Source organism: Lynx rufus, unplaced genomic scaffold (assembly GCF_022079265.1).
Source record: "Lynx rufus isolate CCGP_SWC_20201006 ecotype Redwood Valley unplaced genomic scaffold, mLynRuf1.p SCAF_5, whole genome shotgun sequence".
Classification (NCBI taxonomy): Eukaryota; Metazoa; Chordata; class Mammalia; order Carnivora; family Felidae; genus Lynx; species Lynx rufus.
Window position 1 is genome coordinate 100,432,777 of NW_025814867.1, and position 24,072 is coordinate 100,456,848.

Consider the following 24,072-nt stretch of genomic DNA (forward strand, 5'->3'; position numbering starts at 1 on the left):
TTACTGTCTCTGCACTTCAGAAAGCCCTGACTTAGATGGCAATCACTTGGCCATTTGTACTTAAGGCACATTTTATTAGAAAAGGAAATGTTTCTGCAAGTAGGCAAGAATATATAAGGATTAACTGCCTCTTCAGAATATGCAAATACTCCGTTACTAAGATCAAATCCCATTTCAATGACAGATAAAGTCAAAATTTAGAAGTGATAGATTTCCTTTGTATCATTGTGAAGTTTTGAGCCTTTGAAAAAGGAGAACCTTGGTGCACCTGGGTGGCTCAGTCGGTTAAGCATCTAACTCTTGATTTTGGCTCAGGTCATGATCTCACGGTTTGCGAGATCAAGCCGAGTTGTACTCTGTGCTGATAGTGTCGAGCCTGCTTGGGATTCTCTCTCCCTCTCTCTCTGCCCTTCCCCCACTTACATACATGCACGCTCTCAAAATACATAAGCTTCAAAAAAAAGGATAACCGTAATTTTAAACTCAAATATAACATGTAGATTTTAATAGTCATATTCTGACGTTTTGAACTTTATCATACCTAATTTTTTCCAATCATTTCAGATTTACTTCAATAAACATTGTCCTGTATTTTGTGAATAGCATTGTAAAATCAGAAGCAATTTTACAAATTTCCATATATGATCGACGACAAAGGACAAAAAAATTCAAGCTTTATTAACAATTCTAAGTAGAAGAGAACACGATTAAGAGCTGTCCTGGTTAACATAAGCATTTAGCAAACAAATTACCTCGAATAAAAAAGTAGGAAATCTTTTAGTAATAAAAAAAAATCAACACGCAACATGGACAGACCTAGAGGGTACTAGGTTACGTGAAGTCAGACAAGAGAAAGACAACACAGTATTATTTCACTTTTATGTGGAACCTAAAAAGCAAAACAAACAACAAACAAAGCAGAAACAGACCCATAAATGCAGAGAACAAACTGGTGGTTGTCAGAAGGGAGAGGGTGGGGGGATGGGCAAAAATAGGTGAAGGGGACTGGGAGACACAGGTTTCCAGGTACAGAATGAGTGGGTCACGGGATGAAAGGCACAGCAGAGGGAACAGTCGGTGGCACTCTAACAGTGCTGCATGGTGACAGGTGGCAGCTACATCTGTGGTGAGCATAGCATAACATATAGAGCTGTCCAACCACTATGTTGTATCCCTGAAACTATTATAACACTGTGTCAACTCTACTTCAATTAAAAGAAATCAAGGATGGAAGAAAGAAAATTTTCCAGACAGCAGCTTATACTTTCGTCACAATTTGTATCACTTATATCATACAGCGTTAAATAAATACTCATGTGATATTTACAAAACAGAGACATAAGAGGAAAAAACCCAAGTATCAGGGTCTTACATCCTTCTTCCAATTTTCTGGATCCGTTAGTTCATACCAACTAAAAATGTGATTCTAGTTAACTACAGTTGAAAGCTTATCAATTAAGTCATCAATAGTGTAAACAAGAAGTTGAATGTCCGATTTTTCCTTCATTCTGTGATCACTGTTTTTTCGGAGGATGACATCTACATCTTTGCTGACTACTCGGTCGGCAACCTGTATGGATGTATGCCAAGGTACGATGTCATCTTTCATGCCGTGGAGCAATCTTATAGGGCAGTTCACAGGAATAGGGCTATGTAACAAGCAGTGGTGTTCAGCTTCTTTAATGAAACTGTACTGAATGTCATAAACTCCTTTTTCACTGTATTTTGATGGCATGCTCCACACACCTTTCACCTCTATTTCCTTTTTCACCTATTGGGAAAAATGAGGGGAAAAAAGTATTTATACAACACTAACAAATGCAATAGTCTTAAACAGTCTAAGAAAAGCAGTCCTAGGAGGTAAAGAGATAAAAATGTAACAATGATAATTATCAAAAATTAAACACTATGTGCAAGGAGCTGTGAAAGGTACTTTACACATAGTTGTCTCCTAAGATCCTGGTAACAACTGTTATTATTTCATTTTTACAAAAGAGGCTATTAGAATCTAGAGAAGTTAAATTTCACGTTCAAAGCTGAAAGGTAACAACTGTCATAACTAGGATTCAAATTAGATTTAGCTTTATTAGGTAACATCTTAAATCGGGTGTTACTTCACCCCAACTGAAAGGGAAAATGAAGGGGAGAAAAGTAATTTCTGGAATCAGTTCAGGCATCATTCATATTATATAAACCCTAATCTTAGGAATAACAACTGTTTAGATTTCAAAATCACAAACTAAAAGTATCTGTATGTGAAGCTACTAAAATGGGGATGGGGAAAAAGAAGAAAAGAAAGAATCAAGCCCAGAACTAAAAATGAAAAATAATACGGTACTTACTCTGGGACAACCAAACATGTGCAATTTCAGGCTAAATGTAAAAAAAGGAAAAAAAAAAAAAAGAAAAGAAAAAAAAAAGTACTGTTTCCTTTCCAGAGTCCTAGGGAATGAGAAAAAAACGTGTTGTTCTGGATGACAATGAAGTCTTCCAGATATTTCCTGAAAACTGAGCAAGGATATCATTTCTACACATATTTCCTTAAGATGAAACACCGGGTATCTTTGGATTCTTGAAGAGTTTTAATTTTCTAGACTATAATTTGTGTTAAATAATTAATTTTCTTTTTTAAAAAATGTTTATTATTTTGAGAGAGAGAGAACACAAGCAGGGGAGGGGCAGAGAGAGAGAGAGAGAGAGAGAGAGAGAGAGAGAAAATGAATCCCAAGCAGGGGACTGATTCTGCACTGACAGTGCAGAACCCAAAGTGGGGCTCAAAAATCATGAAATGAGAGATCATGACCTGAGCTGAAACCAAGAGCTGGATGGTTAAGCTAGTAACTAAGCCACACACGTGCCCCTTAAACAATTTTTCTAATTAGAGTAACATATACTCATTATAGAAAACATGGGAAATAATAAAAAACAAGCAATCATACATAATCCCATCTCATAGATGTAATAATCATTAACATGCTGGCTCATTTCCTTCCAGTATTTTTTCTCTATGTATTTGGTTTTATGTATATAATATGTAAAACAGGTATTACTCATTCACATAGAGTTTTCTATGTTGCTTTACTTATTTCATACATATATTTCTGGGTTTAAAAAAATTCTATGAAAAGTTTTTTTTTTAATGAAAAGTTTTTAAGGGCTGCATAGTAAATAGTCCATTATGCTAGATCTAAACTAATTAACTTGATTATTTCCACACTGCTGGATACTTCCATTAACATCTTTGAGCACAAAGATTTATCCGTATATAAATAAATTATTTGGAAAGATTATCAGAACTTGAACTAGTACATGAAGATGTAAACTAAAAAAAAATTTTTTTTAATGTTTATTTTTTTTGAGAGAGAGCGAGCAAGCACGAGCAGGGGAAGGGCAGACAGACAGAGAGGGAGACACAGAATCTGAAGCAGTCTTCAGGCTCTGAGCTGCAGCACACAGCCCAACATGGGGCTCGAACCCAAGAGCCATGGGATTGTGACTTGAGCCAATGTCGGACGCTCAACCGAGCCACCCAGGCAACCCAAGATGTAAGTATTTTTAAGGCTCTTGAAACCATATCATATTAAGGGAATTTCTGACTAGAAAAACAGGTGGACATCTTATCAAAAATAAAGAAAACTATAAGGATAGAAAAGCCAAATATATTGAAAATTTTTGTATTTAAATTTTCAATAAAGATATTATGATTTTTTCCATGTTTAAAATTGTTAATTTATTACAAATATGAAAAGGAAAATAAAAATTTAAACAGTAAGATATATGATATAATCTATATGTATTTAGGCATTTTAATGTGTTTTTTAAAATTCCAGAACGATTTACTGATTCAGTGAAAAAGCTGCATAACTGAAAGCTATACTCCTAAATACGTCTTCAAATGACTTGAAATTAAGGAAATTCTAAAAAACTATAAAATGTGAATCTACATGAATATTAAGGCAGTCTCTGTATTAAAACAACATGTATATGCTAAGTAATTTGGATGTAAATGAAAAAAATTAAATTAAAAAAAAAAGAACATGTGAACTGGATATTTAAAGCAAAAATGATATTCAGTGATCCTCAAATACTCAGGATCATTCTCCTGAATTTGTAATTTCAGTAATTAGAACTTAGTTTCATTGGTCATTAGATGAAGTGGGAACCATGCTAATTTACGGATACAATTAATAATAGCTGCATTTTAAGCATCCCTGCCCCCCAACCAGCTGTTATCTGCCACTGAAGTGAATGAATACTATCCATTTGTAGAACAAATTAACTTCATAGAATGTTATATGTAATTGAACTCTCAAAAAGTTCAGAAATAGCAAAAATACCATTAACTGAAGAAAATGTACAATATACATTAAGTTCTATGCCAGTAAGAAACCACATCAAGGTGATGTGGTTGAGAAGCTTGTATTCCAAACAGCTGTGCACCTATCTGCCATCCTCTAATGTTCAAAGGAGGCAAACAATCAGAGTCAGTTCCTACGCAGTAAGCAATGCTGAGTGTTAACATTCCCAGGGCTAAAGATGATAGTAAAAATCACCACTTCTGCTCCCTTGCCATTGTTAGAGCTAGCTCCTTCTGTGAAGAAGAGATAGTGGTCCTACTGTCCCTGTTCTTTGCTTACATGCTTTTAAGTTAACATGCTTCTATTCACCAGCATTTGCTCGTCTGATTTAGGATTAGCAGAGACATGCCCTGATTTGCAGGTATAGACCTTCTCAGTCATTTAGGGGATTACTGACCATATGCTCCATGAGTGACGTGGATACACACATAAAGAATAATGTACAAAGACCTCGTCTTTTACCATAACAACAACACAAAATTGTTTAATCACCTTCTTCCTCATCCACTATGTTCTTGAAATAATTTCCTACCAGGAGAAGCACCATTTAATTGAGTTAGAGGATGGAGTAAGGGCTTTAAGGTTTATATGCAGAGATACAATGGTAGGAGTATTTAACAGCATCGGACATTGAGGCACCATGTATGAGAAACAACTAAGAAAGCAAAAAAATTCAAAAATCTGAGGTAAGTGCAAGGAAGACCAGCTTTGCAATTTTAGCTCTCAGAGGAAATTACATGAAGAAACTGCACATGCAGATAATAACATTTCTTAAGGGGCTGGGAGGAACGTGGGCTGAGAAGCAGCTTTGGACAGATAGTACACGGCACTGGTATCAATGCAGAACTTGAGGCAAAAGTCAACAATATTCTACTATCCACCACTACATAGGCCTTCTTCCTTCTCTTTATTTCCTTTCCTCCTCTACCTGCTCTTCCACTCTCCAGAGCAGTGGTTCTCAAACTTCACGGGAGGGGCTGGTTAAAACAGATTGCTGGGCCACACTCCTAGTTTCTGATTCAGTAGGTCTTGGGTGAAGTTCAAGAACATGCATTTCTAACAAGTTCTCAGGTGACGCTGATGCTGCCGGCCTAGTGAAAACACTCTTTGAACCATTTGAATAGAATGCTTTTCTTTCTTTAATTTTCTGTGCCTCATCCTGCTAGGGTCATAGTCCCACAGGTGACATTTAGATCCTTAGGAAAAATACACCCAAAGAGAACTCAACTGACTGCAAAACAACAACAAAACACACAAAAATAAACAGCCATTACCCATTATTTCTTTATCCCTGCAGATAACCGAAGTGCTTAAACATGTCTAATAATAACATTAACAAATAAATTATTTTCATTTACTTCAGAAACCTCATTTCGACCATGATTTACTAAAGTGCATGGTAATAATGAAAAGCACATTTTTTTAAAAGGTGAGAATTAGTAGAACAGAATGCTAATTCCATGTCTAAGCCAGGAGTCACACACCTCATCTCCTGTGTGCGGACTCTGATGGATGATAACATGTACGGGAGAACTCTGCCGAGAGATGCTCTGAGGCTGCTCTCAGGAGAAGAAAAAAAGTTTCATAATTGATGAGCCACGTCTAATGTGGTCGTAAGAATAGGTACTATTTCCCATATGCCACAAAATAAGAATAAAAGGTACAAAGAGAGATCACAATGTCCGATCCAAGTAAGTAAATGTGATTAATAACAAAAATGTTGCTAAAAAAAGAAATTCAACGTGTGATTTCATTAATGTGGCTGAAATATGCGGTAGAATGACTTGAAGGGACTGAATGAAGAAAAGGAGACCTTGAACAAGAGCCCAATGAGTTAAATAAGGCAAAGAGATTATATACAAAAAGGCAGCTAAGGCAAGAGATGAGCCAGCACGGGAAGTCAAAGGACAGATAACACACGAACAAGCATCCAAAGAAAGAAGAAGCATAGCTATGACAGGAGGCGTACACTGAGGTTGCTTGTGACCCACCTCAACAGGGAGCTGATTAAACTGGATCACTAGGCCATCTACAGCTGTGGCTATACCAATAAGAGCAACGACCTTTTGTGGCCTTGCGATTGCAGCATGAAGCATAAGCCATCCACCGAGGCTAGATCCAACAAGTATCTAAAAACAAAAACACACAGTTATATTTATTTTTTTAATTTTATTTTAGAGAGAGAGGGAGAGACAGAGCACGCGCGCACCTGTGAGCAGGGGAAAGGGAGACAGAATCTTAAGCGATGTGGGGCTCAATCCCCTGACCCCGGGATCATGACCTGAGCCGAAATCAAGAGTCAAACGCTCAACTACTGAGCCACCCAGGTGCCCCCAAAAGATACACAGTTTTAAAGAGGAATTTCTTTTTCTTTTCTGTAAGGGGATTCAGTAATTTATGTATGTACTTTTTTCTTCTATATCTATTAGCTCCCAGACTTCTAATATTTGGCACAAAGTAGAATTAAAATTAGGATTACAAGGTAAAGTAAAATGCCACTTACATTTTATGAGAAAGTGAATAGAATAATTTTAAATCAAATACCAAAATTAATTGTTAAACATTTAAACTATTAAATTTTCATAGCTAAAGAAACAGCTCAAAAAAAAATGAGGTTAGTCAATAATTATATTTAACACAAATAGTCACCTGTGGTCCTTCAGCTAAGTCATCAATTATAGAAAGAACATCTTTTCTCCATTTTCCCACTGTGCATTCTTGTAAGTTACCATCCGAATTTCCAACTCCTGAGTAATCAAACCTAGAAAAAGGGGAAACATATATCTATATCTAGATATCTTATCTAGCTATATATTTCTCTGATTTTTAAAGAAGACAGCTCATTTATCATTATTACAATGCTTAAAATGTATTAAAATAAAGCAATGAGGTCAATACATATTTTAGCAGATCCAACTGGCATAACCTTCAAATATCACCCATGTCCACTCACTCTCTCACCTGCTAGCAGCCTGTCCATGTCACCGTCTTCTCTGCCGGAGTAGTGTAATAGTCTCCTAAGTGTTCCTGTGTCCATTTTCTACCCCAGTAGTCTATTCCCCACGTAGCAGTCAGTGCTCTTTTTAAAACAAAAATCATGTCTTGCACAAACCCTTCAAAAGCCTTCTACCATCTTTAAACAAAACATAATGAGGCCTCTGACTACCTCTCTGATTTCATTTCTTACAGATTTCTTACCGTTTTCTCCCTCCCAACTGAATTCGCATTTGCCTTCTTGAAGTAAATGGAATATACCACCCAGGTTTTGCTATCAACTTTTCTTTCTACAGGGCATACTGTATCCCTCCAGATATCCACTTTGATTGCTCCCTTGCTTCATTCAGGCCTCTGGCTCAAATGTTACATCTCCAGAGATGCCTTCTCTGACTACTCAATGCACAATTGTGCTGCTTTCATCATTCTCTATTTCCTTACCCTGCCTTATTTTCTTCATGGCAAATATTGCTACTTGACATATAAAAAATTTGATTATTTGTTTATGGTCATCTCCCACACTAGAATGGAAGCACCATATGGGCACAGGCTGTTTTGTTCACCGCTGCTTTCCCAATGCCTACATCAGCACTTTGCACATGATAAGAGCTTAGTATTTACTAAATTAATAAAAGGGAAAGAGGTAAATCAAATTCACGATCATCAACTCATCCCCCTAGTTTGCTTCTTCTTCCAACTGCCTAGCTCTCCAGGCTCCAAGTATGTCGATCTGTGCATTTTCAAGGCCTCAATTCAATAGACCAGGAAATATCGCATCACGTCTGCAGATTACCTTAAACCACAGTCATACTGAACTACTCCGATCCCTGGACAGACCCTTTTATAATGCTGGGCCTTTGCATCCTGTCTAGAAAGCCTGGAAAGCCTTCCTTCCCACCCAAACTCCTACTCATCCCTCAGTCATGTCACCTCCTGAGGAACTCTGACATACACTCCCTCAGTCACTTTCTTTTATATGTACTCACTTAACACTTTTCGTATTATGTAGTAATCAGGTCAAATATTTGTGTGACTAGAATGTCAGTTCTTGAAGAGCAGACTGTTTCACTCAAATTTTTTTTCCAGGATACCAAACACTGCTTGCCCTGCACCATCCTCACTCACTCTCGTTTCTTCCCATTCACCTCTTTCTCTGCAATATGGTAAGACCAGTATCACGCTGCACATCTTTGTCATCTTTTTAAAAAAAATTTTTTTTTTCAACGTTTTTATTTATTTTTGGGACAGAGAGAGACAGAGCATGAACGGGGGAGGGGCAGAGAGAGAGGGAGACACAGAATCGGAAACAGGCTCCAGGCTCTGAGCCATCAGCCCAGAGCCCGACGCGGGGCTCGAACTCACAGACCGCGAGATCGTGACCTGGCTGAAGTCGGACGCTTAACCGACTGCGCCACCCAGGCGCCCCTAAAAAAATTTTTTTTAACATTTATTTTTGAGACAGAGCATGGGCCGAGGAGGGGCAGAGAGAGAGGGAGACACAGAATCCGAAGCAGGCTCCAGGCTCTGAGCTGTCAGCACGGAGCCTGACACGAGGCTCGAACCCATGAACCATGAGATCATGAGCTGAGCTGAAATCAGATGCTTAACTGACTGAGCCACCCAGGCGCCCCACATCTTTGTCATCTTCAACCTGGTCTAGCATAGTAGCCTCCTGTGTCTGTCCACTCTTTCTCCAAATGGATCCACTTTATACATGTCAGGTTTTTTTCCGAAACATTTTATTGCTATGGAATTAACTTCAGCGGTTCCCTGTAACATACAACATAAACATTCAGGGCTTTAGCCTATTTTTTAGACCATTATATTCTGGTCATCTCAGATTGATCATTTATCATGTCATCTGAGGAAACCAGTGCTTTGGCCCAATTGATCAACTTGCTGTTACTAAACTGGCTCTTGTTTTCTGTTCCTGTTTCATGCCTCATACTATTTCCATCACTGGGAGTACCTTCTCCTTTCACCTTCCCAGCTCATCCTCTCAGAACTTAGTCCAAACAAATCTTTTTTTTTTTTTTCCTGGAAAAACTTCCCCCAGACAAGCTGAAGAAAAAATTCTTACCTAATGAAACTTATACAGAATTCATTTTTATCAGTCACAATCAATTCTTTTTTTTTTTTTTTTTAATTTTTTTTTTTCAACGTTTATTTATTTTTGGGACAGAGAGAGACAGAGCATGAACGGGGGAGGGGCAGAGAGAGAGAGGGAGACACAGAATCGGAAACAGGCTCCAGGCTCCGAGCCATCAGCCCAGAGCCCGACGCGGGGCTCGAACTCACGGACCGCGAGATCGTGACCTGGCTGAAGTCGGACGCTTAACCGACTGCGCCACCCAGGCGCCCCCACAATCAATTCTTATACCCTGCTCTATAAGACAGTTTGTATGTGTGTGATGTGCCTCATCATTCCTGTGAGACGGTCAGATCCTGGTTGGGAAACACCATTCTTGGTTTTGTGTCTGCATTCTTCCCAGAGGCGAGACACCTACACCTCACACACAGAGTATGGTAACACATACTAAATAAATAAACGTGGAAGGTAAAAATAAAAAGAATCACTTGATTCAAATTTGAAGTGTTCAGGTTTCTCTAATTCTTAAAATATGATGAAAACTAATAAATCCTAGTGTTTTTAGTATACATGTAAGAATATATATGTGACACACAGCATACACACATTTTCTTAGGGATTTACGAGTCATGGAGGAAAAAGAAATTAAATTTTTCTTTGTTATAAAGTGAAATGATTTTGGACCCTTGGGAAATTGTGTAACAAGGCCACTGCTCACATCACAGTCATTATTTCCCTTCAATCCAGAGGACATAGAAAACAGACCCAGGAGAAGAGGGAAGAAAGGTACCAGCTAATCCTTTTGCTCCCTTGGCGGGCAATCGGGCATCTCTACTTGCTGCATCTTTCACAGCTGCCTTCGAAATGTATGATGCAAATGCAGAATACAAGTAGAAACCCTTCAAAAAGGAAAATATAAACATCTGGTGATACTAAAAGGTACAAGTAAAAAATATAGTTCACTCTTGCTGAACCCTAACCAAGGGACAAAGACAATTCAAAAATATTCAGCTGTTGGGGCACCTGGGCAGCTCAGTCGGTTAAGCGGTCAGACTTCGGCTCAGGTCATGATGTCAAGGTTCGCGGATTCGAGCCCCGTGCCCGGCTCTGTGCTGACAGCTCAGAGCCTGGAGCCTGCTTCAGATTCTGTGTCTTCCTATCTCTGCACCTCTCCCACTCACACTCTGTCTCTCTCAAAAATAAAAAAACAAAACTAAACAAAAACCAAACATATTCAGCTATTTAGGACTTTAAAACAGCAATGGGTGGGGCAAGGAGCGGCTGGCTGAGTCAGTACAGCATGAGACTTGATCTTCAGTGTGAGAGTTTGTGCCCCACTTTGGGTGTGCAGCCTACTTAAAAACAACAACAACAACAACAACAAAAAAAAAAACCCACAGGCTGTTCTAGCAGCCTCAACACTCTAGGACATATTCCCAAATCTAGAATTAAATATTCTATGGCAAATAACTATGAGAGAATACCAGCCCTAGCATCGTGTGCTATATTCCTGAGCTCTGACTCAATCTTATGTTAGGCATGGTGACAGAACATCAAAAAACTGTTTTCACATAGTCATATGTACCATTTCTTGTATAATATACAAAACCATTTCCTCATTCAAGATCTAAGATTTTACAGCCAAAAACATAAAAAAGGTAAACTGAGAAACTGGAGTATATATAAAAGATAAAATCTCCAATAACAAGCTACAATGCAATCAATAGTTAATAGTGATTAGGTTGCAATGAAGTTTGATAAAAGCAAATAAAAAGGAATCTGGTCAAATTAAAATTTTGCAGTGAAAGGCTACACTTTTATAAAGGTTTATAAAGATATACTTAGGCTATGTTTTAACACAGAACCAATTAATGGTCTGTACACATTATAATTAATATTTATTTAATACACTTTAAAAAAAGTTTTCCATATGTATTCAAAATAAAGAAAATGCACAGATGTCATGTGTCATAGGGAGATAGGAACTGGTTACAGTGCTCAGTTTCAACTTAAATCCAAGAACTGGTAAAAGGGCAATTTCTTGATTCAAATTCTCTGGGGGATAAAAAGAACGACGGCAATTTTTCTGACTGTATTGTGTTTTGATCAGTGTAGTTTCCCTTCCTGTACAGATCTTCTTCCTTACCCCAATCCTAACATCAGTGTGCCTTTATGCAGTGTTTTTTTACCCACTTCAATCCCCAGTTTTCTCTCACCTTGTGCAATTAAGTATGCTATTCCTTTTGACACAGTATATTCTGTTGAGTATTTCTGCCTAATTTCTTATGTTTTTTGTCTTGTTTCCCCAACCTGATCTTTAAGAACAACAGCCATGTTTTAGAATTTGTTGTATATTTTACAGCACCCAGTAATAGTGCTAGAATGTCTACTTGGAAAAGATACTCCAGTCTTCAGAATAACAGTTAAGTCAGAATAGATTTTTAAAAGTTCTGAGTAGGAAAATGAAACTCAATATGATAAAAAAGAGTAACACTAAATCCATTTAATTGACATAATCTCTGCTAATATGTTGAATAAAATATAAAAGGTTTTTTGTATTTATATATTAATTTCTGAAAGCTATATCTTCTAGACATATTGAGTGAATGTTAGTGAAACTATTATTCTAACCATGTAGATGAACAGATTTTTAGGCCATTAGTCCTAGAAAGGATTCAGACATTATCTTTAGTTCATCCTCCTCCTTTTTTATGATGAAGAAAATAGGTCCAGTGTTTATCAGCTGACTCATCTTGTCACAGTTATTGCTGGAACGGATTCTAGTACCCATAATTCTTGAATTCCGGGCCAGCATTCTTTCTATTAAACCATACTATCTTTTCTGGCAAAGTAGACACTAACTAAATGATTGTTATAAGTAAACAAACCTAATAACGATGTAAGCGCACTATTTTACTAAAATAATTACTGGAATGAAATATTAGGAATTATGAAATCAGATTTCAGTTAAATAACACATATCCTCTCTATGCTTCTATACACTCAGACTACAGGAGTGAGGGGAAAGAGAAAACTTCAGTGCAAACATGAATTATACAGTACTAATTTTAGAATACTTTCATTCATTCATTCATTTATTTATACAGGCATGGAACATCAATGAAAATACCAGGCCAGAGAAATGGAGTTCTAAACTATATCTAAAACCAAAGGAAAGAATGGGCTCAATATGAGGATGTGAAGTGGGAACTTAAAAGATCATAAGAGACATGAAAAATATACAATATTCTCAAATACATATATTATTTTTAAATACATATTTTGAAAGTAGAGTTATAAAGAGTGACCAAATAAAATCCCCAATGGAAAGCCACAAAATAATTACAAGACATTACAAGAAAGCCAACTACTGTTTTTGATTTGTTGTCCTGCTAGATTATTACATCTGAAGAGTTTAGTTACCACTAGTTTCTTTTTCCACCAGCATTGTCAGGGTGGCACAAAGACCATTAAAGAAGGTCTTTTTAGGGCTGCATTTGCAATAGCCCTAAATCACAAGGTGAAAGTTTACAGACCATTAAAATAAGTTAATCCATAAAGACACTGGCATTTGCTCCAATTGGTTAGAGCAGAAATATATCTCCATTGCCATGCTCAATGATAGTAGTATTTTTCTCGAAGAAATGTGTTGCTCCTACCTTATATAGGCGTGACCTAGAGATTTGCAAAATTCTTCAATCGCCAATGCTTTTGTACCATTCATATTAGAAATATAGCCAGGGATGAAGATAATTCCCGGACTTTTGCCTTTTAGCTTCTTATAAGCCAGGTTTGGAAGGTCTGGTCGACTAAGGAAAGAGACCGATGACTTTGGTCTGCAAGCTAAACAAAGTACAAAAACATAAACTATAGTTTAAAAATACTGTTTTTGGAAAACCATACACAACTGACCCTTGAACAACATGGGGGTTGAGACGTTGACGCCCCCGTGTATTCGAAAATCTGTGTGTAACTTCTGACCTCCCAAAAACTTAACTACTAACAGCCTACTGTTGATTGGAGGCCTTACCGATAACATAAAGTTGATTAACACATTTTGTGTGTTGTTTATATTATTATATATTGCACTCTTACAAAAAAGTAGGCTAGAGAAAAGAAAATGTTGAGAAAATCATACAGAAAATGTATTCACAGTAGTGTTCTGTTTATTGAAAAACACCAATGTATAAGTGGGCCTTAGTAGTTAAACCCACGTTATTCAAGGGTCAACTGTATATTTTCAATCTTAACTTTCTTAATTTGTCAAATTGATGTCAAAACTACTTCCATTTAAGAGGAAAAACAGAAAGACTTGAAATATTAAAATCACAAGCCTATCCATGGTATCTTTTGAACTCATATCAAAATCAGTTCATAGTTTAAACTCATATTCAAAATCACTTGAACAAGGTCCAATCTTGATTCTTCCAAAATACACAATGAGGTGGAAATTTCAAGGCAATAAAAGATAGAGACTTGTAGAAAAAAGTTTTCCTGTAAAAAATGCTGCTGTATCATCTGTCCTAAATAGTATCAATTAATGTTCAGATTTAATTACACTAGTTTAAGCCTTCTCTTGTGAGATTTTTCTTTTTAATTTTTTCAGTGTTGGAGGAGTTTCACATCCTCTACTTTTTGGCAGGGAGGGGGAGAAGGCAGAGAAACTGTTTCGAAGGCAGAGGTGCTGTGCTCCTGTTGGTAATACTGGCTCCCTCGCCATCCACAAAATCATGGGCCATGCTAATAGCCTGTCATGATTTTGTATCAGCTGAGGTGGGTTCAATGAGCAGTTACTTTACAAGAAACCTTGAATAATTTATAACAGTACCATTTTCGGAAAAAGATTTCTCACAGGACTCTGCAATTACTATGTTTTATTTGTTGGTTTGGCTTTCTGTGAATGGCACACAGATCTTAGTGCAATTTAAGTATAACAGCACAACTGGCAAACCTTATAAGTTTACTCTATTTCACTGTTTTTCAAGTTTTTTTCCTTACCATAAAATCTATACTTGCTCTTAAAAAAAAGGTAGAGATTTTTAAAAAATTAAGTCATTTATAATCCCACCTTCTCCTTCCAAAGAAATTAAGTTTGTGTATTTCCTTATACTCTTTTCCTGAACCAAGAGAATCTCATCTTTTATATGAAATGAAACCTTCCTCCACTTTATTGTGGCCAAGGAAAACATCTCTGCCCCCTCCATGTGAGCTGACAAAAGCTTCCTTCATTTTGGGTTTGAGAAGTTGATTTTTTAAAAACTGAATTGAAGGCCTTAAAGCTATCCCTATTACATGTAAGTGTTGTTTCAAAGTTTCACTGTATAGTGAAATATGCCAAATTAAAATTTTTTTAGTGAAAACCAGGGCTAGTGGGGGCCAGTTATGTTGGTTGGTAGGTTGTATCAGCAAAAATGTCAATTTCCTAGTTCCTTAGCTCAGCACTCAAATCCTTCCTATTGTCTTCTCAATATTACATCTCCAAACAGAAATTTCTCCTCTGAAACAGTAACTTACTTCATTTTGGTGAGTTTTAAGTGGAGGGGTTCTTAACATTATATCCATAAATGATCTTTGTACTATAAGGATTAGCTCAAAGCCTGATGCATAAATCCTAAATGACGTGCTAAACAGATGAAAAAGTATTACAATTTACTTAATGAATGGACATACTATACTTCACTAGGGGAACTTATATATATAACAAGCCTTTAGACTGTACATAATTAAGTGTAAGTTAAACTGATTATATACATTTAAAAATTTTAACCAAAGCAAAGGGTGTCAGCAATGACAGTTCCCATTCCAAGCACAATGCATCTGACAGCTTGTATGCCAAAGGTGTAAAAACAACAAAACTAGAGAATAAAAAGACACAATTCAGAAAGACTATATATACTGGGGGTAGGGTGCTATGGAGAAGAATCGAACACAAGTTGAAGAAAATATTCTGATGCTCTCATTTTTGGTACAAATTCTAGTTTCTTTTGTAGAGTAATGAATATGGTTTTCACGGAGCGGGATCATCGAGAAGGCAAAATCAGAAATTTGGCTTGCTCACGGCGTCTACACTTTCACACACACACACACACACACACACACACACACACACACACACAGTTCATACTATACATTTCCCAAAGGGAAGCAAGGTCAGGTCCCAGCATCCTAACGGAGTCAAGATCTGTAAAGCCCTTAGACCAGAAGACAAACGAAAGAAAAAGCAACTAACAACCAAATTTTTCCTAGCGTTGGCGCTTAACACAGGGAGGCAGGCACAGAGTACGATCCTTAAGCTGCAGAGCGTAAAACTCCAGCAAGGGCCGGCAGAGTTCTTCCTACAGCTTTCACCAGAATTGCTGAAAGCGAGTAAAACTAGAGTACTGAGAACGGGGGAAGAGCATTTTTAAATAAGGCGCCAAAAACGCACTAGACAGGAACGGAATGAACTCCAAGTTCGAAAGAACGCGTACTTCTCCCGCCTTTCGGACACTGACCTGGGACCCACCGTGGCGTCCGCTCCGACTTCCTTGCAAGTAACGCGCTGAGGCCACGGTAGAAGCCTAAGAAGACGGCCTCTCTGCCCCACCTCCGACGAGGTACCCAAGAGCCCAGGGTAGCCATGCCCGCCCCCGCCATCTTCCCAGAGGCCCTTGAGTACCGTGCCGACCCACAGAGTAGCTCCGAGCGCACAGTAACCAGAACTGCGCATGCGCCGCCGGCCGGAAGCCGGGACTTGCTAAAAGGTTTCAACTGAGGGCGCACATGCGCGGAGAGTCGTCGCTCTGGCGAGCCTCTCGCAATTGGACGGTTGGTTCCCCAGGGAGTTTTTGCCTGTGAAGGCATGGAATGTTTTGAGCAGCCTCAGTAGGTGATTTTCTCAATTGATTGTTAGCTGGCTGTTAGATAGATAGAGGCGCGGAGAGGATCCGTATCCAACGTTCCTAGATAGGAAACCATCTCATCATCCCGAGGACACTAGGGAGCGGAAGCTTAAGATGCTAGGCTGCTTGCATTACAAATCGCCTTCCCACCCCGACAGTTTTAAGACAGTTTTAAACCGTACCGGAAATGCTTCCAAAATCTGACCTTAATCCTGCTTGTGTAAATACCCGAGGTGGACTCGTTCGCCGCTCCTTCGCCGCTTTCCAATTCGTTTTTACTCTATCTAGCTCTTTATATGCCTGACAATTGAATTATTTAGTTATTCTGTCCCCTGCCTCATGTTACGTGCAAAAATAAATCCCAGGAGGTATATGCTTTCAACGGAAGATTAAAACAAAGGATTTAAATACACTTTAGGGCAGTATTTTGTAGTTTGGGGATAGAAGGGACTTTCATAAGCAAGAGATGAAACCCCGGAATAAATAAAAATGTTTGCATGTGAACAACTTTTTTCACGGTAAAAGGCATCTTGAGTCAAATGAGAGTCTAGAAAAACTGATTTTACGGCACAGATAACAGAACATTAATACTTCTATTCAGCCTGCTCCTAGTAATAAGGAAAAAAAAACCCTATAATTCAATGGAATTAGCCAACGGCTGTGAGTAGGCGCTTCATCTATAAAGATGTTCAACTTCACTAATTGAAAAATGTGAATAAAAAAATAACATGCTATTTTTCTCACCTGTCAGATTGGGAAAAATTAACAGAGCAACTATGGGCAAGGATGATGGAAAACTGGCACTCCTGTATGGTTGGTGGCAGGGTTAATTGCTAAACTCTTCTGTCAAGTAATCTGTGCACAATTTAAAATGTGCATCATTTTCAGCGCCCTTGATCTAGTGGCTCCAGTCTGTGACTCTTCTGTAAAGAACAGTATTAGTTCCTAAGGATGCATATAATCTGCTACAGCACCATATATATATATATATATATATATATATATATATACACATATATACACACATACACACCATAAATATATACACCATATATATATATATATATATATTTTACATTTTATTTTTCAGAGAGAGAGAGAGAGAGAGAGAGAACAAGTGGGGGAGGGGCAGAGAGAGGGAGACACAGAATCCGAAGCAGGCTCCAGGCTCCGAGCTGTCAGCACAGAGCCTGATGTGGGGCTCGAACCCACGAACTGTGAGATCAAGACCTGAGCCGAAGTCTGTTGCTTAACCGACTGAGCCACCCAGGCACCCCTATTTATTTTATTTATTTATTTACTTAAGTAGGCTCTGCTCAGCTTGGAGCCCAACACAGGGCTTGAACTCAAAACCCTGAGATCAAGAGTGAGTGGCTTAACGGCTGAGCCACCCAGGCACCCCTACAGCACTATTCTTATAAGCAAGCAGAAGAAAAAAAAATGAATTCTGGGGGCCCCAGGCATCAGCAAGTAAGATCTTATCTAGTTTTTTTCTACTTAAGGTTAAGGTGGCTGGTATAAAATACTTAAGTAAAGCCACTTTACTATGTTAGTCATACATTTTGGAGCAATGATTGGTGCTAGAGTTAAAGGTAAATGTTGGATACAGTGAATCCAGCCTATCTTTGGAGTCTTGAGAACCTGTCTTATTGGAACATTGGGAAAAGTTGGATAAATAAAAACTAAATAGATCTTTCTTGAGTGGTGTAGTGCCAGAAACAGATAGCAAGGACGGCTGCTCAATTTCAGGATGCACTCCAAAAGTTGTTGAGCTATTTTGCCATTTCTCCATTAGGCCTGTTGTAGATTCCAAAGAAACTAAATCACTAAGGTGATAGACAATGTGTGTCACTTCGTTGTCCTTTAAATCTTAACAATAAACATTTCTCACTATGGGTTTTGGATAATTGCAAATATTCTCAATCATTCCTGTCCCTATTCTCTCCTTTTATTTTTGTAGATCTTGCATTTTATGTACAGCAAAATGAAAACAATCTGACTTGTCTCCATAGTAGGAAAAACACTGCTCAAAAGAGTAGGGAAACCCATAGATTGTTTTCTCTATCCGCCCTTATCAGTATAACAAATCATGAAAAACTGTGGCTAGTGTCAAGTGAAGATGCTTTTACCTACAGTGATGGGCTTGAAGTAGACCAATTGTTTCCGTACCCACTGTCAATGCTGCCTTCGTTATCAGGAGTGTAAGGATATATTGTTCGGGGCCATTTCTCTCTTTGAAATCTGCTGCCTTAGTCCAGGGAGACAAGTGAGGTTGCCTTCAAGTAAAATCCTTTACTTCACACCTGCGTGAGTTTTTTTTCCCCTGTCAGATAAGTAAATACAGCCCTTGCAATCCCCAGTAATAATTGCATCTTTGCAAAAAGGGGTCAGATGTCACATTTGTCAGAAGTCATCTCATTTCAGTTTTATAAAACTACAAATCATAATGTTAGCACACAAAATCTCCACCTTTATGGAGATTGACAATTGACTTTTGCTGATTAATCCATCTCCTCTTATGTCACCAATAGGTAACCTCCTGACGAGAGATGAGTTTATTTTCAGCTGTGAAATCTGGTCAACATTTTAATCCATACTCAACATATTTTAACACACATTTTAAAAGGTTTACTACATCATGCATAATATAACGTTGATTAGAATATCTTCATAATCCTATAGAGAAAGTACAGTACAGTACAGAAAAGTTATATCTTACATTAACCAACAAAATTTTAGCAACTGCATTTCACTCTCTTAGATCATTACAAGGGTTTAGGGCTGATGTCTGAAAAAAACAGATTATAAAACTGTCTTCTGCAATAGTGACCTTGTTCTCCACTGTTCAAATAAAATCATGAGTCATCCAGTTGCAAAATCTTATTATTGGCAACATGTATACATGTGTGCAAACCAGAATGCAAATTTTTAAACATTGTACCCAGTCAGGCCAGATCAAGATGTTATGGACACTTCCAATATAGTCATTTCACCTTGTACTAGTAAGCAAAGCCATTAATTATTCTCTACTTCTATTCATTTGCAAACTTCTAGGAAAGAATACGTTCATACTTACAAATACACACAACATGACAGACCAGGATAAGCGGCATTTGAAAAACTGTTATAAAAGAGACTTGCCTGAAGTCATTTCATTCAAGAAAAATTAACTTAACTCTAAAAAAACTAAAGCTAATTGTAAAGAAATACATAATAAAATAGTACATTACAGAGAACATTAAGTTGGAGTTCATTTTCCTTGTTCTATAACATTACTTCTGTAAGTAAGTATTTTCACTGGTCTGTTCTTTGGTGAAAATAGGGCTCTGGTTTCATCGTTATGTCACGTGAGGCTGCAAAAAGAGGTGTGTTCCACGATAAAGAGCAAACAGACAACCTAAGGAAATCGGCTACTGGCTACCTTTATTCTCAGCACCGGGAATGGAGAAATCTTTAGCAAAACATGAAATAGTCTCTTTATTTTTAATCGCTCCAAGTGACAGAATGCCTGTCTAATAAGACTGCTTCTGTCTAAAACACACAACTTTTTGTTTTTTCTTCTTTTACAACAAGTGATTTGCTATATATGTACAGTCGCTTATGCCAGTGGTAACTCTCCAGAGTCAACTTCCTGGGCAACTGATGGCATCAAAGTACCATTTTAAAATGTAGAGTAACACCAAATACAGTTCATCACTTGAAACTACCACTATTAAACAGAAGTCACGTCAAGTCTTTGGTTTAGGTGCAGTACTTAATAATTAGGGCAAAACTCCTAAAACTCTCCCCCAACCCCTTATTTGCTTCTACTTACAAAATAACCTTCAGCAAAATGGTTTTTAAAACGTCAGTTGATTAACGAATAATGTCAATGCCAATAATTTGGGTGCTAAAATAATTTCATATTTCCAAGTACATACATTTTTGTAAACTGTTCAGTTTATTTCACCAAAGTAAACAATTGATAAAAAACAGTTTATAAGAAGTGTTCCTATAAGTGATGCTATTTACCAAAATAGTGTTTTCTTTCTCACAGGTGCTTCAATCCTTTCGCTACTTGTCGTCAAACTTTGAATTCAACCCCCCTTTTTCTCTTTTACAAATGACTTCCTGTTAATGTAAAAAGGAGTTCTGAGTATACACAGTTAAAGGGATGGGCCTGTGGGTCCGGGTCTCTCCATCCCGGACTGAATATGGCTTCATTCTTGTAAGAGACTATTGCAGTCTGCCCGGAAGTACACTGTTGGCGCCAGTTCGCTACAACAAGAAGTGGGTGTAACCTTCTGCGCCAGTAACTATAACATCCATCCAGATCCGCATGGCTTCCGGCGATGGCGCGACCATATAGTAGATTCTGTCATGCGTCTTGACACTGAAGGTGAGTAATGGGTTAGGACTCTAAAAATCAAAAAAGGAAAAGAATGTAAAACAAACATCCTGAAACCGTAACATTAAATAACACAGACATCTATGGGAGCTTTTTCCTCTTCAAAAGTTTTCCAGTTTGTGGAAATCTAAATTGGTATTACTTTTGCTCTCGTAGAACCTGTACCCCTACCTCCAGCATTTTTCTCAGGACTGACTATCTTTCTGGCCTCACTGCACAATAACTCTCACACAGAGAGCTCACCAATCAATCCTCTTAGCAGCTACTTTGTAGATAAAGCTCCAGCCCAGTGCCTAGATAATGTACGCAATAAATAACCGCTGCTATTCTTAGTCCTACTAAGATCCTTCCTTATAACTAGGTAGTAGACCCTTCTTAGAGCCTCAGCAAGTCACTTAGCAGGTCTCCTGAATCAATATGTCCAGAATATTTTCTCATTTCACCATGATTTTTTCTTCCACCAAAGATCAGTGATACTAATTACTCTATGTTTGCTTTTCTAGAGTGATTCTGCTCATATCAATCTGTTATGTCAGAGCAACACATCTAAATTGCTTGCAGTTCAAAAACCATTTTTCCAACCCAATTATTCATTCACATCTGAAAATCAGTGTTTACCTTATTAGCATTCTTGAGGTGATCATAATACACTTCTTCAATGGCTTGGAAGTATATTACTCCTTTTAATTTAGCTTCATGCTTGTCTGCAATAATAGTTAAATACCTTATCACCAACGATAGACTGGGAAGATTATAATTTCAGTATAATTATTACAATATTTATCTAGTATTTAAGTTACCTGAGATCAATTCAGATAATTTAGGTGAAGGCATTAGCCCAGTTCTATTTTGAAAAAAACAAACAAAAAGGGAACCATCAGCCCAAACCTCGGGGACTAATTGATTTTGCCCAAAGCTCTCTAGCAAATCTGCAGTCAAAAAGACAACCCAGAACTACTGACAGTCAAGTTAGCACACAAAATACAAACACTGCTGACACCAATACTGATTATCTCCCCACGTTCTCCAAAACTGTGGTTGTAATGGAAATGTTAATATGTAGAGCAGTCGTAATGAGATTTGTAAGAAGGTTTTTGTTTTTTTAAGAAGGGTGGTTTTTTTTTTTACCTAACTTAAAATAATATTCCACTTATATTTCTATGAATTTCTTGTTCAGCATGCTTTTTCCCCGTTCCCAGTAGAGCTTCATGTCAATAATTTAGTGATCTTTCAATGCAGCATGTTTCAAACTGTTTCCAAGATTTCATCAAATTTGCCATAAAAACCCAACAAAAACGTAAAACAAAAACAAAAGCAACCAAATCACAAACCAAACAGCATCACTCTACGATCTAATAAGTTCTTGAAATATTTCGTAATTTAAACACAGAGAAGATCATAAATGCAGGTGAGCATATTAAAAAGTGTTCAAAGCGTGGATGAGGCTGCAAAAAGAGAGAGCCTGTTGGTGGAAGTGCAAATAAGAAAGCTCCTTTTGGAAGGCGGTTTGGGAAAAGACACCAATTAAAAATGCAAAAAATCCTCTTACTCAGCAAGTCCACTTCTAAAACTTTATTGTATAAGAGCTACTCATGCACATGCACACGGATTTGTGTTTGTTACAGCAGAAGACAGCAAAAAATCTGTCTGAACTCTAACAGGGGACTGATCCAATTATGGTCGGGTCACATAATGGAATCCACACAGCCACTGGAAAGACTGAGCTGGGTCGGCAAGTGCTCGTCAGAGAAAATCCTGAAATGCTGTTATGCGACAAAAGTTATGAACAGAGTGAAGAATTTGGTCTCAACTGTGTATTTTTGAAGTTCATTTATTTATTTTGAGAGAGAGAAACAAAGAGGGAGAGAGAGAGGATCCCAGGCAGGCTCCACGCTGTCAGCACAGAGCACGATGTGGGGCTCGAACCCACAAACTGTGAGATCATGACCTGAGCCGAAATCAAGAGTCAGATGCTTAACTGAGCCACCCAGGAGCCCCTGGTCTTAACTGTATTAAAGAAGAAAGAATACATATATATGTATATGTATATATACACGCATATATATACATCTATCTGAAACATATACATATATATATAAACATGTATCTGAAAAAATGTATATATAAATGAATAAAGAAAATCTGAAAAGATATTTCAGACTTAACACTAGGAAAAGTTCAGAACTTTTGTGTTGTGAAAGAGACTTATTTTCATTGTATAGACCTTTTTTAAATTTATTTGTTTTTATTTTGAGAGAAAGAGAGATAGAGAGAGAGAACCAGTGGGGGAGGGGCAAAGAGAGAGGGAGACAGAATCCCAAGCAGGCTCCGTGTGGTGTTGTCAGTGGGGAGTCCCATGTGGGGTGGGATCATGACCGGAGCCGGAGCCAAAATCAAGAGTCAGATGTTTAACTGACTGAGCCACCCAGGTGCCCCCTACACTTTTGTTCTACTGTTAAGTTTTTTACCCAAGAATGTCCCTTTTTTCCAACAACAATGGAAAGCTAGTCTGAAAAACAATAGCCCTGAGAGGTTCAGTGGAAAATATAAAGCTATTAAATTACACTTAACTCAGCATTTCCCAAACTTATTTGACCATGTTTGACCATGGACCATATTTGTATGTGTTCTGGTTTTTTGTTTGTTTGTTTTACTCTTCCTTGGGAAGCACCGTTGTAATTAATGCCACGTTCAGTGGGTTTCAATCAGTTCACTGGGAAGGATACTGCAGTATTAATGGGAATACAATAATACTTTACTTTCTGAAAGCAGGTGTAAAATAAAATCTGGAGCTAAAAGTAAATTTCATCAGTGTTTCAAGGAGGCAGAAAACTGGGGAATGAACCTTTTGTTTGTAGGGCAGTTCATATCTGAGAAAGAACTCTCAAAAATGCTGGCCTCACAAGGGCATTGTGAACTAAGAGAATTAATAATGCTATTGTAACTTGACACGATAAATTCCTTCCTTCATTCCTTTTGGTAGCATTAGCCCATCAATTTTCAGATATATTTTCTGTCTCAGTTTTCTTTAGAGACTCTTCTAAGGTTACCCAGTTAATATGTAGGAGGCCAAGCATGGAGGCACAGAGACTCTGTGATGAGCACAGAGACTTACGACATTAGCTGTCAGCACTCACGTTTACAGCTCCTTCACACGCACGGTGCCCTTTACCTCACGACAAGCTGAAGGGGCGGGTGTGGTGCCTGTGGGGTCAAGTCCAGCCTGAACTGCAATCTGCATGGCTTCCTGTGGACTGATCTATTCCTGCACTTGGTGATGTTTGGGGAAAGAGCAGGGGCGGAGGCCAGGGGAGCGGACAAGCTACTGATGGCTGTAAACAGAGCCAAATGGACAGTGTCTGT

At 37.9% G+C, this 24,072-nt stretch overlaps 2 protein-coding genes across 3 annotated transcripts in view; both read right to left on the reverse strand.

Moving 5' to 3' along the window:
* Window positions 1-502: 502 nt before the first annotated feature.
* Window positions 503-16,137, reverse strand: ABHD10 (abhydrolase domain containing 10, depalmitoylase). The gene is made up of 5 exons (XM_047100122.1): window positions 15,936-16,137; window positions 13,101-13,284; window positions 7,008-7,119; window positions 6,350-6,487; window positions 503-1,771 (listed from the first exon to the last, which is right to left on the reverse strand). Exons 1-5 carry the CDS (start codon window positions 16,075-16,077, stop codon window positions 1,427-1,429), a joined length of 921 nt encoding a protein of 306 aa, XP_046956078.1. The 5' UTR covers window positions 16,078-16,137; the 3' UTR covers window positions 503-1,426.
* Window positions 16,138-20,579: 4,442 nt separating this feature from the next.
* PHLDB2 (pleckstrin homology like domain family B member 2) overlaps window positions 20,580-24,072 on the reverse strand; it is an 88,202-nt gene continuing 84,709 nt past the window's right edge. For both annotated transcript variants that reach the window (XM_047100085.1, XM_047100086.1), the window contains 2 exons: window positions 21,328-21,413; window positions 20,580-20,720 (listed from right to left, as the gene is read on the reverse strand). In XM_047100085.1, coding sequence (XP_046956041.1) covers window positions 20,580-20,720; window positions 21,328-21,413 — 227 coding nt within the window. The remainder of the gene's footprint in view (window positions 20,721-21,327; window positions 21,414-24,072) is intronic.